Here is a 19,470-nt window from a genome sequence, read left to right on the forward strand (position 1 = left end):
TCATTTAAAAAAAAGTGGTCCCTTTTGTAGTGTGACCATGGTATTGTTCAGTTTCACAGTGGTCTTTAAATAATGTCTGTGCAAAATAAGAAAATAAACTTTGACAAATTTTTAAGCCCTCTATAACTCTTGTTTTTCCATTTGCTGCTGCTGCTTTGTAGTGGGAAGAAAAGTAAACCATTCTGTCCCAAACCTCTCGGACAAAGGTTAGACTGTTTCCTTGCTCTTAGTTATTTTTGGGTTTCTTGCACAATATAGGAGTTTTTGAATGCTTTGGAAGTGTAATTAAACTATCCAGCCAACATTTTCTAATTGCTTACTGTAAAAATACATGCTTACAACACCTGTAAAACACTGAGGTGTTAATACAACTGCATCAGACCATGACAAGTAATGGACTTCAGGGCATAAATACACCTCACGCTATCAAAATGTTCAAGATTTTCCTAGTGACCACTTAATTCTGTAGTACTGCAGTTTTGTGAAGAGTGGCACACAGTAGCAAAATTTCTTTATTCCTGATGTTTGTGTGCTTGTTTGATGCTGCATCATCTATAGTAAGTAGCAGCCTGGACTTGAGTGGAATGAGTAATGAGGGCTGCTTTACTTTTTCCAAGCACTGACCAAACATGAGGTATGTGTTGTGACTGCAAGAGGTAGACTGAAAGTCTAATTATTTTAGCAAAACACAATTACTCAGGTAACATGCACTAGTAAAGGACAATAATATACCGGAGTTAAACTGGTATACGTAGACATCTGTTTGTTGGCAAGAAGCTGTCAATTTGACTAGCCCCAGAACATCAGATACTAGAGGAAGGAGACATGTTCACATTAAAAAGAAAGTTGAGGGATTAATTTATGCAAACTTGTATTTATAAAGCACCCTTTGCCCAAAGAAGAGGTTTGCACATGACATGAAAACATGGTTGGTTGGTTTGGTTGTGTGTGAGATAAATATGAAATAAGACATCACTGGAAGATTAATCACATATGGGTCTTCAGTTGTGGTTGCAGTACCTGCAGAAGCATTCTTGCTACACAATGTTCTAGAACTTGCATTTTAAAAAAAGTTTGCCTCTGAGGTTGTGGAAAAATTGTAAAATGATGTACCTTCCTGAGGCTGCAGATAGTCCAGAACAGTTAAGCTGACAGATGCAACCCAGTACAACAAGCAGAGTGGTTTAACTATATGCATCTTATTGATACCAGTTTAGATGTTAGTGTAGTAGCAGGCACACCTAGCTAATTGTTCATCTTTGATGGGTTTCAACTGCTGCATCTCCAAGTATGAGGAAGGGAGCAGTCCCTAGATCAAGGGCTTGGTCACTTAAGATGGTGGTTCTGTGCAGCTAACCCCTAGGGCAAGACTTGACAAAGCTGGTATAAGTAAGGAAAAATGTTTGGGAACAACAACTACTTGGCATGATTGGATGTAGGAGTTGAACCTAGCCCCTTAAACAAGTAGAAGCTGATTATACAACAGGTTTGTTCGTTGCCCTTGAGGTGTTCATAGCTTTGAATCAACTGCCTCAACCACAGGCAGTGCAGTTCTTGGATTCCATTTCTTTTGACAAACGTTTCCTCTTATGTAAAGACCAGGGAACAGGTGGGAAAATTGTCCTAAAATGACAGCTTAGCTATATAGCAAAAGTAGTTGAGATTGCAGTAACAAGGTTAATACCCTACCTGCTGCTTTCCAAGGGTTAGCCAAACTGTACCTGTCCTTTCCAGCAGTGAGAGGTACTGAATGCAGCCTATGTCCTTGAACAAATGTGGCAGAATGATACCTCTTACCTTCAAAAAATACAGAAGCCCCAGCTCTGACAGTTTTAAAGAAGACAATAGCTGTTCCCCTCCTGCCTCCAGTAAGTACTCTGCACTCACTAGGAGACTACACAGTGGAAATCTGGCTTTATGCCTGTGAGGTAGGTAAGTGCTATCCCTGTGTAAGGATGTTAAGACCTATTGGTGCCTCTCACCTCTAAGGTATGCACCATTTCAATTGTGTTACTGATGCAGCCTTCAAAAGAGTAAGGATGTAGTTTAGGGTCAGGGATGAGATGAAAACTGCTGCTGGCCCACTCCTCTAGTTTGTATCTATATACTGCTTTATCAGGTGCTGAGGTTAGGTAAGGGATACATCAGGCCCACTTGTGCCTGCAGGGTTGCTGACCAAAGCCACCTCTGGCAATACCACAGAGGCAAGCAGGAATGTTGAGATACCCATTAGTCTGTCTGCCTCCTAATGTAGAAAAATCAAATACAAATTTAGGCCTCATCACTAGCACATACCAATTAAAAAAAAAAGCTACAGTAGAGGACCAGCTGCCCAAACAGAGGTAATACACCTTCATGTCTTAAGAGATATCTAGCCCTAAATATCACATATGTAAGGGTTGTGCTTAAGCAGCAACAAACAGGGTAGACTAGGATGCTCTCAGGCTTCCAAATTGCTTAGATTACATATAACCAAGCAGACCAAAGGGGCACAATGGCTGCCTAAGACCACTCTGACTCTTATTACAAGTCAACCAGAATCAGAGCTTCAAACCCACACAGCAGATAGAGATGTTAAAATATACTCTAACACTTCCCAAACACACCATATGCACCCACTTGTCAAAAAGTTCTCCAGCTTCAGTCTTGAGTGCATCAGCTGGTAGTGGTTTGTCACAGTGAGAGCAGTAGGGAGGTGAACATTGCAGGATACACAGCCAGTCCTTGGCCTCTTTCATACTCCCAGCCTCATCCATGGGAGATATGGGGAGGCATACATGGGGGGAGATGAGATAGACAAGAAGAAAAAGCAGTTGTCAGGATGGGATTTTTTTGGGAGCAGCACTTTGAGGGACAGTAAATATAGACTGGCCCTTGATCCCATCTTTCAGAATGATACACAGAAACATGGTGCTTGAACCTCAACCTCTGCAAATGGATGTGACCTTTCTAGATGTTCTCCAACACTATTCCTTTTAGCATAGGGCCATCCTACATAACTTCCTGCAGGAAAAGAGTGAAATGTTTTCGTGCTAGCCTTCATGGTGCTCTCAGAAAGTACCATTGCTGTTTGCTGGGTGTCCTATATAATATTTATCATTGGGAGGATGTGGGAGAATGAGTATGAAGCTTAGTTAAGATTCCCTCTCCCATAGTAGAATAGATGAGAGAAGAGAACCTGCCCTCCAAAGCTGGCACTAAAAGACAAAAGGAAGCTTTAAAACTGCTTTTCCTACAAAAGTCCTAAACTGTAGCACTAGTTTGGCTTGTCAACAACTGTCTACATGGTAGACAGGAGTAAGGAATATGACTGATCTGGCTGGAGCAAAGAGGTCTTGAACATTTACACACCCTAGCAATAAAATAGGTGGCCTGAAGAATGAAAACAGCTTAACTCAGCCAAGTTCTGTTTTTAAAGGTTTGTGGCTAGACAACTCCTACAGCACAGGTCTGTAGAAGCAGGAGTTTTATTTCTCAATTGCATTTGCACTCACACTATTACCTGGACTATTCAGAACACAACAAGAACACATGTGCATGACTGTCAGTTTTAGGCCACATTTACCATGTCTGAACTGGAGCATGGAGAGGGCTAACCAAGGTTATAAAGATTCTTGATGGAGCTATATTTAAGCAGGCCTCAAACCCTTTTCAGATGGGGCATAAGCATTGTATATTAGCACTTTGCCATCACTGGTAAAACTAGTGCCTATCAAAAGATGACACCCACAGCACTAGTTCAGGTTTTATTTTGATATTTATCTCCAATATAAAAAGTCAAAATTCTTACATCAATCTTTAAAGAAAATCCATGCAAGCAGTTCAAAATGTTTACAACAAATTAGGGGGTTTTCCTTCAAATTTCTCTTCTGAGAACCATGTTTATAAACAAGCCAACTTGGTTTTTCCTTTTGATTTTCTCCAGTGACTTGTCAATAGGCCAACTTTGGGTAAAGTTAGTGTGCAATAAATCACCAAATTATGCTTTTCACTTTAACAGCTTCTGTGCAATATACTTGATACTTTTGCAGTGTTAAAATATCCATTTTCAAGTAGGTATTTATTGTAACAAAACTTCCACTTCAGGTGGAGTGGAAGCTATTTCCATTGGCAATAGCCATCACAATCTTTTATCTTAGGTCATGATTATCCCAAACCATGGCTGCTACAGGAAAACCATTGGTGCAAATCAGATTTTTTCTGTTCACATAGCCAGGCAAGCCTCAGAGCTGCCAGCAGCTCACTTTTTTGGGGGGGAGGGGGGAAGAAATGTAAATTCAGTCTTATTTGCACAAATAATGCACCACAGTAAGCCATAAAATCACCACTAGTTTACTTCATAAACCAAACTGGAAGCCTTTGTAAGAATGTGAGGAAACTACTGGCAGCAACATGCTTCTATATTTAATCTTGACAGCAGGAACTGGTGCAAAATTTTATCAGTCTTATCCCAAGTTTTACACCATCCATTTCTGTAGAATTTAACTTTAGTGTTCACTTTGATTCTTAAAAGTCTCAAAACATACAAAAGGAATTTGCTAGAATAGTTTCCTGTAGCATACGTAAAGCAACAGCTTGCACAGTATTGTCCGTTTACCTTTACGGTCACATACTTCAAAGTTCTGTGAATAGAAAAGCATAGGAAATCAAATTGAACAATATGGGGCTTCACTTTGAAAGCTGCATAGAGACTGAAGAGATCTGTACAATGAATGGCATTTAAGAATTCAAGTGGCACTATTAACAGTCCAAATGTGTGCAACCAAAATATTAAAATATTTATAGGCAATCAGTTAGCAACAGCAATTCTGTACATTTTTACACCATTATCAAATACAGAGAGCTACAAAGTAAGATCATGCATTACCACTATTATCTTGTACAAGTATGGGTTTTCTTTTAATTCCAGGAGTCTGAAGCTGTTTTGAGATACAAGCAGTTATGAACTAGAAGCCAAGTAACTACTTTGGACTTTTGTATATAGTTTCATGGATTTTGTACAATCAAAAGAAACTTCTCAAAAGACTAATAGTTATGAGCTCAGTTTAATGTGTTAATGACTACTGCACAAAAATGAGTGTCAATGTACATGACTGAAACGTTAAATGGCTCACTGTTTCAAAAAGGCAGACTAGATCAACTTAATGACATTTCTATTACCATTAAACCATTCTCTGTCATAGTACATTAGACATTCTTTTCAAAGCACCTGACTTCAGCTCTCTAGATGTTTTAGTTAGCAAGTCCCTCCAATTTTGTAAGCCCTTCAGTCAGGACAAAAGCTAGGCAATGTTGGTAGTGTTTAGATCAGAAGAATTAAAATGGATTTAAAAATCTCATGAATTGTTGAGATTTTGGCCCTCAAATACCTGAAGTATCATGAGATCAACTGTTCATGATGATTCCACCATTTTGTGGTGCATAAATAAAAAACATACCTGCTCTTCCCGTTTTAGAAGTGACCTGGAACTAGAACCATAGGGCTAGTGCTAATCTAGGGATTTAAAAAACACCCCACCTTAAAGTTCAGGCAGCTTCTGTTTTGTGGCTCACGTTCAGGGCCATCTCTAATCAGTAGTACTTATGGCCTCTTAAAAAAACAGTTTACATGAGGTGAAACCTCTAAAACATTACTATCCATGGTTTAAATGCATTTATATATGGCACAAAGATCTCATTTTTCAAAAAGGATCACTTGTGGCACCAATATTTTCCTAAAAAAGTGTAACAGCACGCAGAAGTTTAATTTATAGCAGCATTGTACACAATTTGTGCTAAAAAAGTAGAAGTTGTGTATTGAGTAACAATGTTTAAATTACATTTACTTTCCATTTTACACTCACTATTTACCAGTTGGACTATTTACAAAAAGGGTTCAAATGCTATGTAAAAGAATGAGTTTACCCAAAACAGCCTTCACAAGACACGTTTACCACAACCTCAGTTTTGGCTTGCTGCCCAGAAAGAAGAAGCAGATGGAATTAATATTTAGATCCTACAAATTCCAAAAGTTAAGTATCTGCATGAGCTAGGTGGCATTCTTTATAGAAAACTGTCTTAATGGCACAGTGGCAAGAACATGTTGGGACCCATATTCAGTTTCCATCGTTTTTTGGTTGACAGATACAGGGGGAAAATGGTAATTATAACAGGATGCTGTCCCAAGTTTACACCAGCTAAGTTGTAGCATTAGCTCTACTTTCACTTCAGAGAGCAAAAACAGTTATTTTGAATGATCAAAAATATTTCTGAAGTATTACAACTTTAATTGGGAATCCAGCAGAGTCATTAATAAGGTAACGAAAATTTTGGTACATCTGAAATGTTAATACCAGCCCTTTCTGCTCCTACTCCACAAAGTGCCATTTCCTCTTGATCACTAGTTTGCTAACAGACTTAGACCTAGCCGTGTTGTTCCCTTATAGGTATAATTTTCTTCCAAACCCTGTACTTTATTCTTATATGCCACAGAAGCTACAAGAGACACAAAACTGGAAGAAACTGATGCTATTTCTTTACTGATTGAACAATCCTAGAAGACTATGGGATCGCATCATCAGCAAAATGAATGCTAGGATATCAGAGGAAGGCAACATGGAAAGGGGGAGGGAGATCAGCAGCATGTTTTCAGTTTTCATGTACCTCTTTCTACAATTATGAATTTCTTGCATATTTGGCCAAGTACTACAAAAAAAGTCTTAGAACAGCTTTTGGAATTGTAGCAACAGAGCATCATCAATGGTTGAGCCTCTTTTCCAAATCTTTGCTCAAGCTGACTACATTTTGTATGTTAAGTTTCCATAGGTCCAGGTAACAGAGGGGAAAACATTGCTTGATGATTGAATCCTTTGCTGTGATTGGCTGGATGTATTTAGTGCTTTATTGTAGTTATGCTTATGTAATCTAAGCTGAATAGCATGCTCAGTTTCCCAGATAGTGGTAGTATTTTAGAGGTCATCTAGCACTTTAATTGTACACTGAGTGGAAGTTTAAGAGAAACGTTACTGCCATTTGTTCAAGAACTTTCCTGCTAGTGTGTGTGTTTTTTTTTTTGTTTTGTTTTTTTAAGACTACCTGACTAAAAAAATTTAAACCAAAATCTGGAATAAGTTCCACTTAACTCAGATGTTCGTTATTTTAGCAGATGTGTAATTTATATATTGATAGTTTTTAAAAAATGGCCAGTTAAGGCATCTTAAAAAATTCCATATATGGCTTTAGTTTGCTGAAATACTATTTTACATTGCTAAAAGGAAAAAAGTCAGTATCTGAATGTTATGATGTATTCACACATTTTGCTGAGGACTGATAGTCAAAGATGTCTGCATGTGAACACAGACATTCTCCCATCCCCCACCTTGTGATGGCCCATGAGTAAAAAGGTAATCCAAATTTTTATCTCACAGTAGAGGGCAACCCAGAAGTCTGTGCAGAAGTGACATATAAGGAGTTGTTATCAGGAAGATTGGGGACCACAGAATTCCCATTGGTTGGGGAGCAGCCCAGTTTCAGTTTTTCCAGGTATTCCGCATGAACAGGCTTATGACACTGAAGAACCTTGATAGCATCTTCTACTTTAAACCATTCTCTTTTCCTTCCTGAATGAGTAATTTACAATCAAAGAAAAATATGTTACAAACAAGTTTCAATAGCAGTTCAGCTACAACAGCCAGTTCCAAAAACTCAAGGTCCAAAAACTTAAAAGTGCAAAAGTACGAACTGAATTAAGATCATGCATCCTCCCCACAAGTGTAAGTGGGGGTAGCATGTAACACAGGAGTAACAGCTGAGCAGCAGAGGAAAAGTGGTCTTTGTGCCTCCCCGTCTTTAGTGTATAAAGTTCTAAAAGGTTTGTTTTCCCTTGTTTCTTTACATTGGAAATCCAGGTTGTCTGAGCTCTGGTAGACTGACAACTGGAGAATGGGAAAGTGACATCAAGAGAAAGTTGGACAACAAAGATTTAGTCAAATTTATCTTGTTCATTGAAACTAAATAGATGCTAACAAAACATTTTAGACACAGGGTATCTTTTGTAGAGGTCCTATACCTACTCTATCCAGTCCATCAGTTTATGCAGAATCCATGCTCTTTAAAGATCTAGTCCTAATGGCTGGGAACAAGAACAGAGATTCATGGTTGGCTTCTTTATGGCATAGGGCATGTCTACACAAACTCCTCCTGAATAACTCCATGTGTGGACACTTATGAAAGCAGTGCCTTTTTTCAAAGTAGCATAATCCACTTTTAAGTGTTCATGGCTGAAGTTATTCTGGAATAGCTATTTCACTTTAAACATACCAGAGGGAACACATGCATTATTCATCTGCCCTCTTCAAGAGGATAGAAGGGTAGTAAGTTTAACATCCGACATTTCAGACATTAGATTAGTAGCAGAACTCCAGGCACTGGTAATTGATAAGGAAAAACATGCAACTCCTGAGGAATACCTCCAGCCAATGAGAACAGAGCAACCTGGAAGTTTGCTGAAGCAACCCCTTCAAGTTGCTAAAATGCTCTTAAACCTCATGTCTCAGCTGATAAACTAATTGAAGCCATCTAAAACACAGCTGTTAAGAAGCATTTCCTTTAAGGAATATTTTAAAAATATTTGAATTAGTTAAGTACAAGTCATTCCATTTTGTTTTTCAAATATATTGACAAAAGTTGTCAGTATTTCTTTACCATTTGTATTTGTATGTTTGTGTACCAGACTCGAACCACAAGCCCAATCCTCTTCCACTAAAATAGCAGAAATGTTGCTGCTGTATCCTGAAATCAATGTGTTCCTTCCTGGTTCATGAAGAGTATCCCAAATTGAAACACTAGTATTCATTTTAACCCATACAATCTTATTTGATACCACAAAATATATAATTGTGACACCTTTAATGATCCAGAAAGTACCATAACGCACTAAAACAGGGGTTCCCAAACTTTTCTTATTGTGTATCCCATTCCAGATCTACCAGCTGCCTGCATACCCCTACCCCACTGTCTTAAGCCATCTGTCCATATTTCACTGTTACATACAGTTATAGTTATAGTGTGCCACATAGAACTGAAAAAACCCTTTTAAGTTCTGAACTCAGTAGACGGGACAGTTGTTGGGCAACTGAACCCGCACTGTATAGTGATTGGAGGTGAGGGCTCTGTACGTCAGCATTGTGTTTTCATTGGTATATCTTGAAGTAAATTAAACTACCATATTTTATATAACAAATGTCCAGCGTTTTAAAGCTTAATTTGAGTAGCCTACTATGAAAATGCAATAAATAAAATACACCGTTGCACAATTTCTCCCACATACCCCCCGGAGATGACTTCCATATCCTGGGGGTACACTTATCACAGTTTGGGAACCCCTGCACTAAAGTGGGTTTTTTTTTTTGGTTTTTTTTTTTTGAGTTATTTCTGCACTGAAAACATGAAAAATCTGTTAATTCCATTTTCTGTACAACTTGCATTACATATATTGCGCTGCTATTGTAATTTTTAAAACATTCTTTTAAAGGGACACAGTCATGATTGACATACCACTCGATGGCAAAAAACTCTATTCTATAATTTATAGTATTCTGTTAAAGTATTAAAATTCCAGTTCCTGAAATGGGAAAGCCATCAACTAACCAAGGATACTGTTTTGGTGCAGATTCCTTTGTGATCTGATAACTGACCAACATACTGCTCAATGAGTGCAACATGTTAATATTTAGGTAAAGCCATATGGAAGGCAGACTAAATAGTTAGGGATCTCTGTAACTGATTAACTTTAGCAAAAGGGTACAGTCATGTGATACATTTCAAAAAAATGCTGTTTAACTAGACTGACTACATCAGTGGTTCTCAATCTGCGGCCCATGGGCCGCTTACTGTCCAGTCAGCACATAGCTGCAGGCCATATGATGGCTTCAGGGCCATACAGGTAGTACACATTGTGTGGATGCAGCCCACATAATACAGGGAACTGCATATGCAGCCCACAATGGTAAATGGGTTGAGAACCACTTGACTAGATACTCTATGCATATAAACTTAGCAGGCTTTAGCCAGTAAACATAACTTGTGTCTAAGGTTAAAATTTTCTCAGTTATTTTTAGTAAAAGTTACGAACAGGTTGTAGGCAAACAAAAATTCACAGAAGCCTGCAACCTGTCCATGACTTTTACTAAAAATAATTATGGGGAGAGGTGTGTGAGACCAAAGCCCAAGCAGGGAGAAGAGAGCCCAGGCCCCACTGCAGGAGGGGGAGCCAGTGGCTCCAAGTACCCCACTGCCGGCTGAGAGCTCTGGCCCTGCCACCCTGAGCCTGAAGTGGAAAATGTCACCGAGGTCTCAAAGTTACGGAACCTGTGACTTCAATGATCTAATCTTACCCTTACTTATGACTAATACTGGCATTGCTCAAGAGCTAGGGAAGTGATGAAGTACAAGTTTGACTAAAGCTAGCCAAAGTTTTTCATTAAAGTTTGATAATGGCCTTTTCATTGTTTTCTTATGGAAAATCAACACACCTTTCTGTTTTCTGGAAACAAATTGAAAATTTTTCAACAAAAAGCAAAAATCTGCTTCAAAGTTTTCCATAAAACACACCCATTTTCTGAACACTTTCAATTATGACTAGACTAATTATGACTAGACAACTGGGGGTTCTAATTATGTCTAAAAAAGTTGCCGTTTTCCCCATCTTATTGCTTTACAAGACCTACTTCCTAGATGCGTTACTTCTACATTGTATTTGAAGGTTAAGTTTTGTACAGTTGAGGAAAAACCATTTACAATCATTTCAGTTTTGCCACAGATTAGGGTTCTCTCCAGATTTAGAAAAGAATCCACTGTTGTAGGTTCTAGAAAATAAAACACACTTAAAGTTAGCACATAGCAAGGATAAAAACAAACTTGCCTATATTAACTGAATCCTCCCAGTCTTCCAATATTTCAGTCACCGTAAGAACATATACGTAAGTTCTATGCTTCCGGTCTTGGTTCTGCTTGAATGTTAGAAATACAAATTTCAATTCACAGTAATTTAGAAGTTATTTTTAAAGACATACACTTTTTAAAATTCATGTTCTTAAATTATTTACCTTAAAGCGTGCAATGTATCTGCTAGACAACACAACCAACTCTTACTTACTATATTTGATATGGTTATAAAATCCTTCATAACTCTTACTATTGCAGTAAGAAACACAAGAGTATTTAAATTTCCATTTTCCCATCAAACTGGAAAGCCACCCCTAGTATTGAATAGAATCAAAATTGAAAGCATAGTGGATGCTATGGTGTGAAAACTGGATGATATTCATTTAGTTATCTTTCAAACATCTACATCTAGGAGAGAGTCCACGAAGGACCATCATGATCTAGTCTGACCACACCTATAATGGAGACTACAGAATTTCACTCAGCATAGGTGAAATTGACAAAGGTAAGTAAGTATCCAAATTCATGAGCAAGACGGAGTACTCTATTAATACTGAATCTAGATTTGCCAATAGTAGGGTGTGACAATGCTCCCTCTAATTTTTTCCATCCATGTGTGGAATCATTTTTATGTACATCAAGAAAATGTGCAGATGTGCGCTACCAGTAGAAACAAAAAACCTAGATTAATTTTTTTTTTTACGTTCTCATAGGAATAATTACTCCAGCCAGCACAGGTTAAGCATTTTAGAACTCACTAAAAATTAAATTTAAGTGCAAGACATAAAAGTTGAAAATGCATAGACCAGTCAAAACATAAAATAACACACTTTGAAAGAATAAAATTACAGAGACTATATGTGCATTGCAGGAAGTACCAAGTAGTAACACCACCACCACCACAAGTATGTATTGGGAGGTGAGTGTGCCACAGACTGAGTGTGCCAGACCGAGTGTGCTGGCTGCTGGGGAAGTTTGAGAGATGCTGTGTTGTTGTCTCCTTAAGGCACTCAATGAAGGCCCTCCTGCTCCTATCCTGAACCACGTCCCCGCTCTGCAGAGATGGGGTATGGGGTGGAGACAGGGGGATAGCCTGCCATCAGCACCCCCTTTCCCCACTCCACCCTTCCCTGCACAGCCAGCAGGAGGGTCCCAGGAGCAGCTGCAAGAGCAATGTGGCTGCAAAGCAGCTGGGGGGAGAAGCACCTGAACACACACACTACTGGATGTGCACAACTCTGCTAATCTAGTGCGCAGCACTTAATCACTCCTGGGCGGCCACCAAACTGCGCAGCTTAAAGGAAACACAGGTGACTGTACTATACAACAGAATGCTGCATTCACCCTGGAGGTCTGACTGGTTAGCAGACCCCACTAACCTATTAGAAAGGGCCTCTTTCCTTCTTCCCCAGTCACCCAACAGCTTACAGTTATGGGTAACTCATGGACAATATCAAAGTAAGTACTGTTAATGGCTGCTCTTTGGGGAGCTCCAAAGCCAGTTTTGACAAGGTAGAACAGAGAAACAGATTGAGCATCAGAGACAGGAGGGATTGTAGGGGAATTTTTAAGTTGGCAACTGGAACAAAACTGAACCATCTAACTTGGTATGTAGTGACATATGAGACTTCTGATTTATCTACACTGGATGTTACTGTGTGGCAAGCCGAGGTGTGCATCTACAGTGTATTAGATTGCCATGCAGTACTGTCTCGTGTAGACGTGCCCTAACAGTGCACATGTAGGCTGTTTTAAGTAGTTTAATGTTTTGTTCTAATTACTAAATAACATTCTAAGAAGGTTGTTGGTCAACATCATTGTCAAATTCCTAAAACCCTGTTAGAGCTGCAGGCTAGTAAGCAAGTAGTGTACCCAGATCCCAGTCTAAGGGTAGAAGAATTGAAAAATTCCACACAGGGACAGGTAAGGACAAGAGACCAAACACCTAAAGTGGGTAAACTCAGACTAAAAAGGGGGGAAAAAAGGTGTAGTTAGCCATGTAACCGCAACAGTGGTAGAGGGAACTTCTCCAATTCAGTCAACGTAGTCCTCACAGTGTAGGCATCTTTATTGCTTTACCAGTGGAGTCCAGCATGCCTGCCCAAAAACAACCTATTCAAATATGTAGCAACTCCTAGCTTTAAACCTTTCTCCTAAAAGAGGCTCTACTTAGTGCCTGGTTCCTTACCTTATAGCTTTGCTTTAGAGATGAAGCATCACAAATTGCCTTTAATTTAAAAAGTTAACTATATTAGCTGGTAAGGAGCTCCATCCAATGTGCCCTAAAACTGAAGTCTGTTACCTAGGGGGAGTGAAACTGTTTAAGGTGTGGCCATGCCTCCAGCTGAAGAGCCGAATAAGGGATGAGTAATAGACAGATATTGTACAGCTGTGTTACCTAGATCTGCATGCTAAATTGGTACCACTACGATTGATGCCGCAGCACTGATTTAGCAGGTTTGGTGAAGATGTGATAAGTTCATGGCAGAGTGCTCTCCTGTTTACTTCAGTGCTCCACCTCCTTGAGAGGTGGAAGCTAAGTTGGCGGGAGAGCATCTCCTGCTGACATAGCGCAGTGCAGACACTGCGCTAGGTCGATGTAAGCTACATTGCTTAGGGGGGTGATTTTTTCATATCCCTGAGCGACATAACTTACATCAACTTAAGCGACTGTGTAGCCAGGCCTAGGAGTCCTATAGTGTTAGATGCAGCCTAAAAGAAATGCAAGGGCTACACTATGAAACAATCTGAGCAATAAAGTGGAAGCAACCAAAAAATAGAGGCACCAAAAAAAAAAAAATCTTGGGTGTTCTCCATTGAGGGGGGATCCACAGGAATAGGCTGCCTGCAATTAGGCTAATCCAAATCTTACCACCTTTAGGGCATGCCACAAATCCTGAGTAAGTTTTTTTTTTTTTTACCAAAATGATAGTTTGTGTATATAACCTATACAAGTTCAGGAAGAAAACAGCACAGAAGCTTCCAGAAAGTCTATCTTATTTACCTCTGAAATATTTGGACACTATGGCGACACTTGCACAAACAGTGGCTGAACTTGTAGAAAATATTCACCAATGAGGCTGATCTCCATCAGCATTTTATTGGTTTCTGGAAGCCTACAGCTAAAGTAGATATGGCAGATGCAGTAATCTCACTGCCTCGCTCCACATGACTTGGGCATCAATCCATCAGTTCCACAGTATCCTCCTCAAGGGATAAGAGTATTATACTGTTAAAGATGTTAGAGAGACAAGGTGAGTGAGATAAGAGCTTTTACTGGACCAACTTCTGTTGGTGTCATTTGACATGGAATGTGGAAGAGGTATTTTAAGTATGGGAGACAGATTTTTGCCATTTCCAAAGATGGAAGTGTATCCCTAGGCCATTTATGTTTTAGCTGATTCAAAGTTTGTCATTCAGCCTGTGAGTAGGATAAAATGCCTTTTTTTTTTTAGTCTGTTCACTGGCAAATTGCTGCTCTAGATAAACTCCACACAATATTTGATTCTGAATTTTTGTAATCTGAGTGCCTCTCTCCTTGATGCATTTCATGCCACCACATAGAAAAATAGTATGTCTCTACTAGGACTGCCATTTACAATCCAAAGGAGGAAGAAAATTTGAAGCCATCTGGGTTTTCAAAGTGGAAAGAAAAAATTAGGAATGCAAGTACTCTGACATCATTTAGCCACTGAAACCATATTTTATCTCCGATGGTATATGAAGCCGTATCTTTTAACTCATGTCTTAAAACTCAACATCTGACAATCAAATAAATGTGTTAATTTTATTTCTAGTTTTTAATCTGTTGATTCATAACTGTTCAACAGTCATTGCAGTTCAACATAAAGTCTGACAGTCACATGACTGTAAATTTTGAAACAGGGTATCAGCCTATGGGATTGACTGCTGCACAATATGGAAAACATAAGAGTCGGATTAAAATAGAAGCACTTTTAGTTTAACTAGGCTAAAAGTTACTCTGAACATCAGTACTATACATCCAAGCTTACTATCAGCTCTCAAGGAAGAGGAGGGATAGCTCAGTGGTTTGAGCATTGGCCTGCTAAACCCAGAGTTGTGAGTTCAATCCTTGAGAAGGCCATTTAGGGATCTGGGGCAAAAACTGGGGATTGGTCCTGCTTTGAGCAGGGGGTTGGACTAGATGACCTCCTAAGGTCCCTTTCAACCCTGATATTCTAGGATTCTATGATTCTGCTCTCCATGGTATAGCATATCAAAATATGCAGGTATATTAGCTTTGTCTTCCTCTGAGGCAGCTATATGTTTCTAAACACTTGTTAGGACTCCAGTTCAGAACTTGTGCAACAGTTGACATAACCATCTAAAATAGAGCTACATTCACTGCACTGCCTGGTGTGTTATGTCATCAGCTAAGCTACTATCTGAGAATCAGACCCCGAGAGGCATGATTTGGGGAGGTAAATAAGGTGGAAATTGAGAACTATTTTCAGGGTCTATGTAAAATAAGATTCGTAATTTTTAATGTATTCTTTAACAATCTGTAATCCTAAACATTAATTTTCTTTAAGCAGCAATGCTATGCTGAAACTATTTTCTTGTTGACTAATTTCATCTATCTTTTTACTTACTCCAATGTAGTTTAAGATCACACCACTTATATTTCATACTGGCAATGAGTTCAAGTGCATGTGTTAGATTTCAGCCATGAAATAACGGTAAAGTTATCACACTGGAACCTTTTGTAGTAGATGTAACTCGCTTCTACCTTTCCTTATAACTTAATTTCCTGTGCCAGACAGCATCTGTTAGCTTATATGTAACACCTTCTCCTAATAAAACTATTTTCATACAGTGGCCGGTCAATGCAATGTGTTCAGCATGCCTTTTTCAGTAGACACCTTTATTTTGTATAGCATTCCTTTTCCAGGACAGCCTGGCATAATTTAATAGATCCCATTACACTCTAAAGTGGCACTTCAGGTGCATATTGTATTATGTATTAAATTGGAACATATAAACTATTTTAGTTATTTTGGACTTGTTAATATAAGCTATTTATTTACAAGTTCCTGGAAATGCTTTTACATGGGAAGATATAATTAACACATCTACTCAAGATTTGATTTGTGCTTTGCTTTGATTGTGGAGCAGGAGAAGACTCCACTTGTCTCTGAAACTATTGATGTGTTACTCTTTTAAAGGAATAAAGAACTTAATGTCTGGCCTGCTACTGTGGCAAACATTTAAAATAACTATAGAAAAAATTAGAGGTTTTATTCCAATTCTTTTGAGCATTGGACATTACTTTGTATCAATTCCCCCATTTGTGTGGGTCTACCACAAAGCATCAGGGGAAACATTTAAAAAAAAATATAGTGACCGTCAAACCACAAAAACTGGAAGATGCAGTTGTACCACCAGAAGTTAAAAAGTAACTCAAGCTGACTAGATTGGGTCCCTTTGTCACCCACACTTTGAGAAAAGGAATTTGTTCTTTTTGCCTGATTTTTAGAACTGATTTATTAAATCTCCAAGATACTAAGAATGTTTAATCTTATCTTGCGTGAAGCCAAAAGTAAAACCAAGGAAATTGACTGAAAGCTCTCAGAGACCTTAAAAGGACTAAGTATTGAAGCTGAGTTTTCCCCACTTTTTTTTTGGGGTCTTTCATATGAAGCACAAGAGATGGCCACAGCTGGAGAAGGGACACTGGATGGTATTGGCCAGTGGTCTAAGGTGGTATCAGCCATTTTCTTGGGCCTTGCTCAACAACTAATGATGCCCATATTCGAGTCAGGAAGGAATTCCCCCCTCCCCTCCCCCATCTAGCAGTGACTAGTTTTTTTGGTTTGTTTAAAAAAAAAAAACACACACACCCCCCAAACAAAACAAAAAAAACCAACCACCTTCCCTGCAGCATGGGACTAGTCACTTGCTAGAATCACCTGATGTCTCATTCTCTCATTTCAGAGGCTTCAGGCACTGGTTCACCTCAGTCTCTCCTGTTCTATGTGGCATACAACAGAGAAGTCTTACAAGGGCAGTAATACTTTGGTTTAATTCCAGTGAACTTTAGTGTGCAGGTGCTTGGGTAGTGTTCTGTGACCCGTGATATACTGGTGGTCAGACCAGATAATCTGGTGGTCTTTTCTGGTCTTAAGATCTTTGGCTATTTTAGAAAGTTGGGTGTTGAACAAAATGTTTAGTCTGAATTAAAAAGCCTCTCCCCGCTCAGTCTGGTTTCACTTTTTTGATTTTCAAGTGTCAAACCTATTAGTTCTTCAGATATCCATACATTTCTTCCCAGAAAATAGGGAAAAGAACACCAGAATTTCCAACATCTTGAAGACTTTCTACTTTCCAGGCTCTACACATTAGAGAAGCAAAACAGCAGAAGCTCATTTCCCCTCCTCCTTTTCCAACCACGTTTAAATCTCCTTTGGAAGATTAAAACAAGTAACATTTGATTTTCTTGGAGAACTTCTAATCTGGTACTACTGCATAGATGTCGGTTTCACCAACCTATCTACTTGCACAGTCAACACATCTGTAGTTAGGTATGTGGGGTTTGTTTTGTTTTTAAATAGCTCACCTCAAATATCCCCAGCAGTCTGCCTAGTTTTCCCTTTACTCCAGCCTACAAAAAAAAGAAAATGTTACCAAGTCAGTTTTTTTAGTTCAAAGCTGAAGTCTGACTTGTGCTTTTGTAATGGAGTTGTTACAAGCCATATAAAAGTGGATTACAGAGTTATCAGAAGATACTGTAGATTAGTAGTTTATAGAGAAATTTTACCTAGACACCATTATATTACTTCAAAATGACCCCAAACTTTCTGGCATCTGAATATATTTGTGGTGCAACAAGTTTGCCTGTTCAGTAATTTGTGGGCCTAACAGGAATAGGAAGGTACATATCTGATCTTATTGACTTAAGGTGGTGTGCAAGAGTATATTAGCACCAAAGTGCAGAGAACAAAGAATAGCTTAACTCACATATGCATCTGGACCTAAATGTTATTTTATTTGCCAATGTTCCTCGTAAGCTTACACATCAATAAGAAACCAAATGGACAGTGAGCTACGGTGAGTAGAATGAAATAAATGAAAGTATTAGGAGGCATAATTTACTGAGGTTGAGTAATAAATTAAAACTAAAGAACTAACAAACCCCTTTAACGGGTCAATAGTCATTCCACAAGTAGAAGTCCAGCCAGTGATGTCTGAGAATATTGACCTAGCTACCACCTCGAGGGGTTGGATTTACTAGTGATAGAAAAACCCTGTCATTGTAGTGAGTGTCTACGCTACAGCAGCGTAGCTGCAGCGCCACATCTGTCCTGCTGTAGCTGCTTGTTGTGTAGTCATACCCTCAACGAAAACAGCAGTGAGCCATCTGTTGAGCATACTTACTAAATAATCCTTTGTATACCACTGAATACAGCAGAGATTCAGAATATTTACCACCTTATGCAATTCATTGGAGGTCCCCGTGTCTATTGCAACTTCAGATGGAATTTCTCTGGTTGTTCTGCTCCGAGGTGCAGCTGCCCAGACGTTCTTATTTGACCAGTCTACTCTCCTAGTGTACAAGTAAAACTTGGCAATTTAGTAAATTGCCTGAAATACAGACACTTGTATTTTTAACCATACCCTTTTTAGCATGTGTCAATTCTAAATTTTATTGTACAAGATCAGAAGTATTCATTTTTTATTCTTTCCAGAAGTTCTTGTCTTGTCACTCCTAGAATCTGAAGCCTGAAAGAACCAGCTATTCTGTAGTAAAAATGACAGTTTATTGGAAGTAAAGTTAATGGAGAGTGTGGCTACAGTTAAGGCAAATAAAGGAAACCTGTTGATTCTCTTCTGTAACTGTACCAAGACAAAAATGATAGGCATTTGAGAAAGTCAGAAAAATGTAAAACAAGAGTCATGCAATTGGAATCCCATAGAATGGTCCAGTGAACTGAGAAAATTGTGTCATTCCGGAAGCTATCCTACTGACAACTTTTTTAGTATATAGTTAGGTTATGTTTCATCTGACCAGAAAAGCTTTAAGTAAATTGATTTGTTTTGCTTGCTTGTTTTTCAACTTTGTCCTGATTCTAAAGCACCCTAGTCTGACAGACCATATTAAATTGGGTTCCAGAAGTCTGGCAGAGTTAGCTTAGCGCACTTCACTTCAAGTACACCAGTATGGCTCCTCCCTACCTCAAACGCCACAGGGACTCTTCTACAAAACCAGTTAAAAATTGGTAGGAAGTATTCAACTGCTTAGAGCAGTGGTTCTCAACCTATTTATAAATTGTGAGGTGCATGTTACCTGGGCCACAGGTTGAAAACCAGACTCCTCCCCCCTCCCACGCCTCCCGCCCAGAGATTCCTCCACAAAGTGGGGCCAGGAGGGGAGCCCTGGGCAGGGGGCCTGACGGCAGCCCCAACACTGAACCAGATTATGTGGGGCTCAGTGGTAGCCCCACTATGAGGGGCTGGCCAGTGACCCTGACCAGACCAGCCAGGCAGCCTGGACCCTGCGGCACTGGACAGCTGGTAACCGGGACCTGC

General features: G+C 39.2%; 1 protein-coding gene across 5 annotated transcripts in view; it reads right to left on the bottom strand.

Moving 5' to 3' along the window:
* Positions 1-4,255: 4,255 nt before the first annotated feature.
* Positions 4,256-19,470, bottom strand: part of NUDT4 (nudix hydrolase 4) — a 55,423-nt gene continuing 40,208 nt past the window's right edge. The window contains exons 2-5 of one of the 5 annotated variants that reach the window (XM_038409947.2): positions 18,373-18,487; positions 17,501-17,545; positions 10,901-10,985; positions 4,256-7,598 (exon numbers count right to left, since the gene is read on the bottom strand). In XM_038409947.2, the coding sequence (XP_038265875.1) occupies positions 7,396-7,598; positions 10,901-10,985; positions 17,501-17,545; positions 18,373-18,487 (448 nt within the window). In that variant the 3' untranslated portion in view covers positions 4,256-7,395. Of the gene's footprint in view, positions 7,599-10,900; positions 10,989-17,500; positions 17,546-18,372; positions 18,488-19,470 lie in introns of all 5 variants that reach the window. The other 4 variants (XM_038409926.2, XM_038409897.2, XM_038409906.2 and 1 more) reach the window with 4 other exon arrangements.

This window comes from Dermochelys coriacea, chromosome 1, assembly GCF_009764565.3.
Source record: "Dermochelys coriacea isolate rDerCor1 chromosome 1, rDerCor1.pri.v4, whole genome shotgun sequence".
Taxonomy (NCBI): Eukaryota; Metazoa; Chordata; order Testudines; family Dermochelyidae; genus Dermochelys; species Dermochelys coriacea.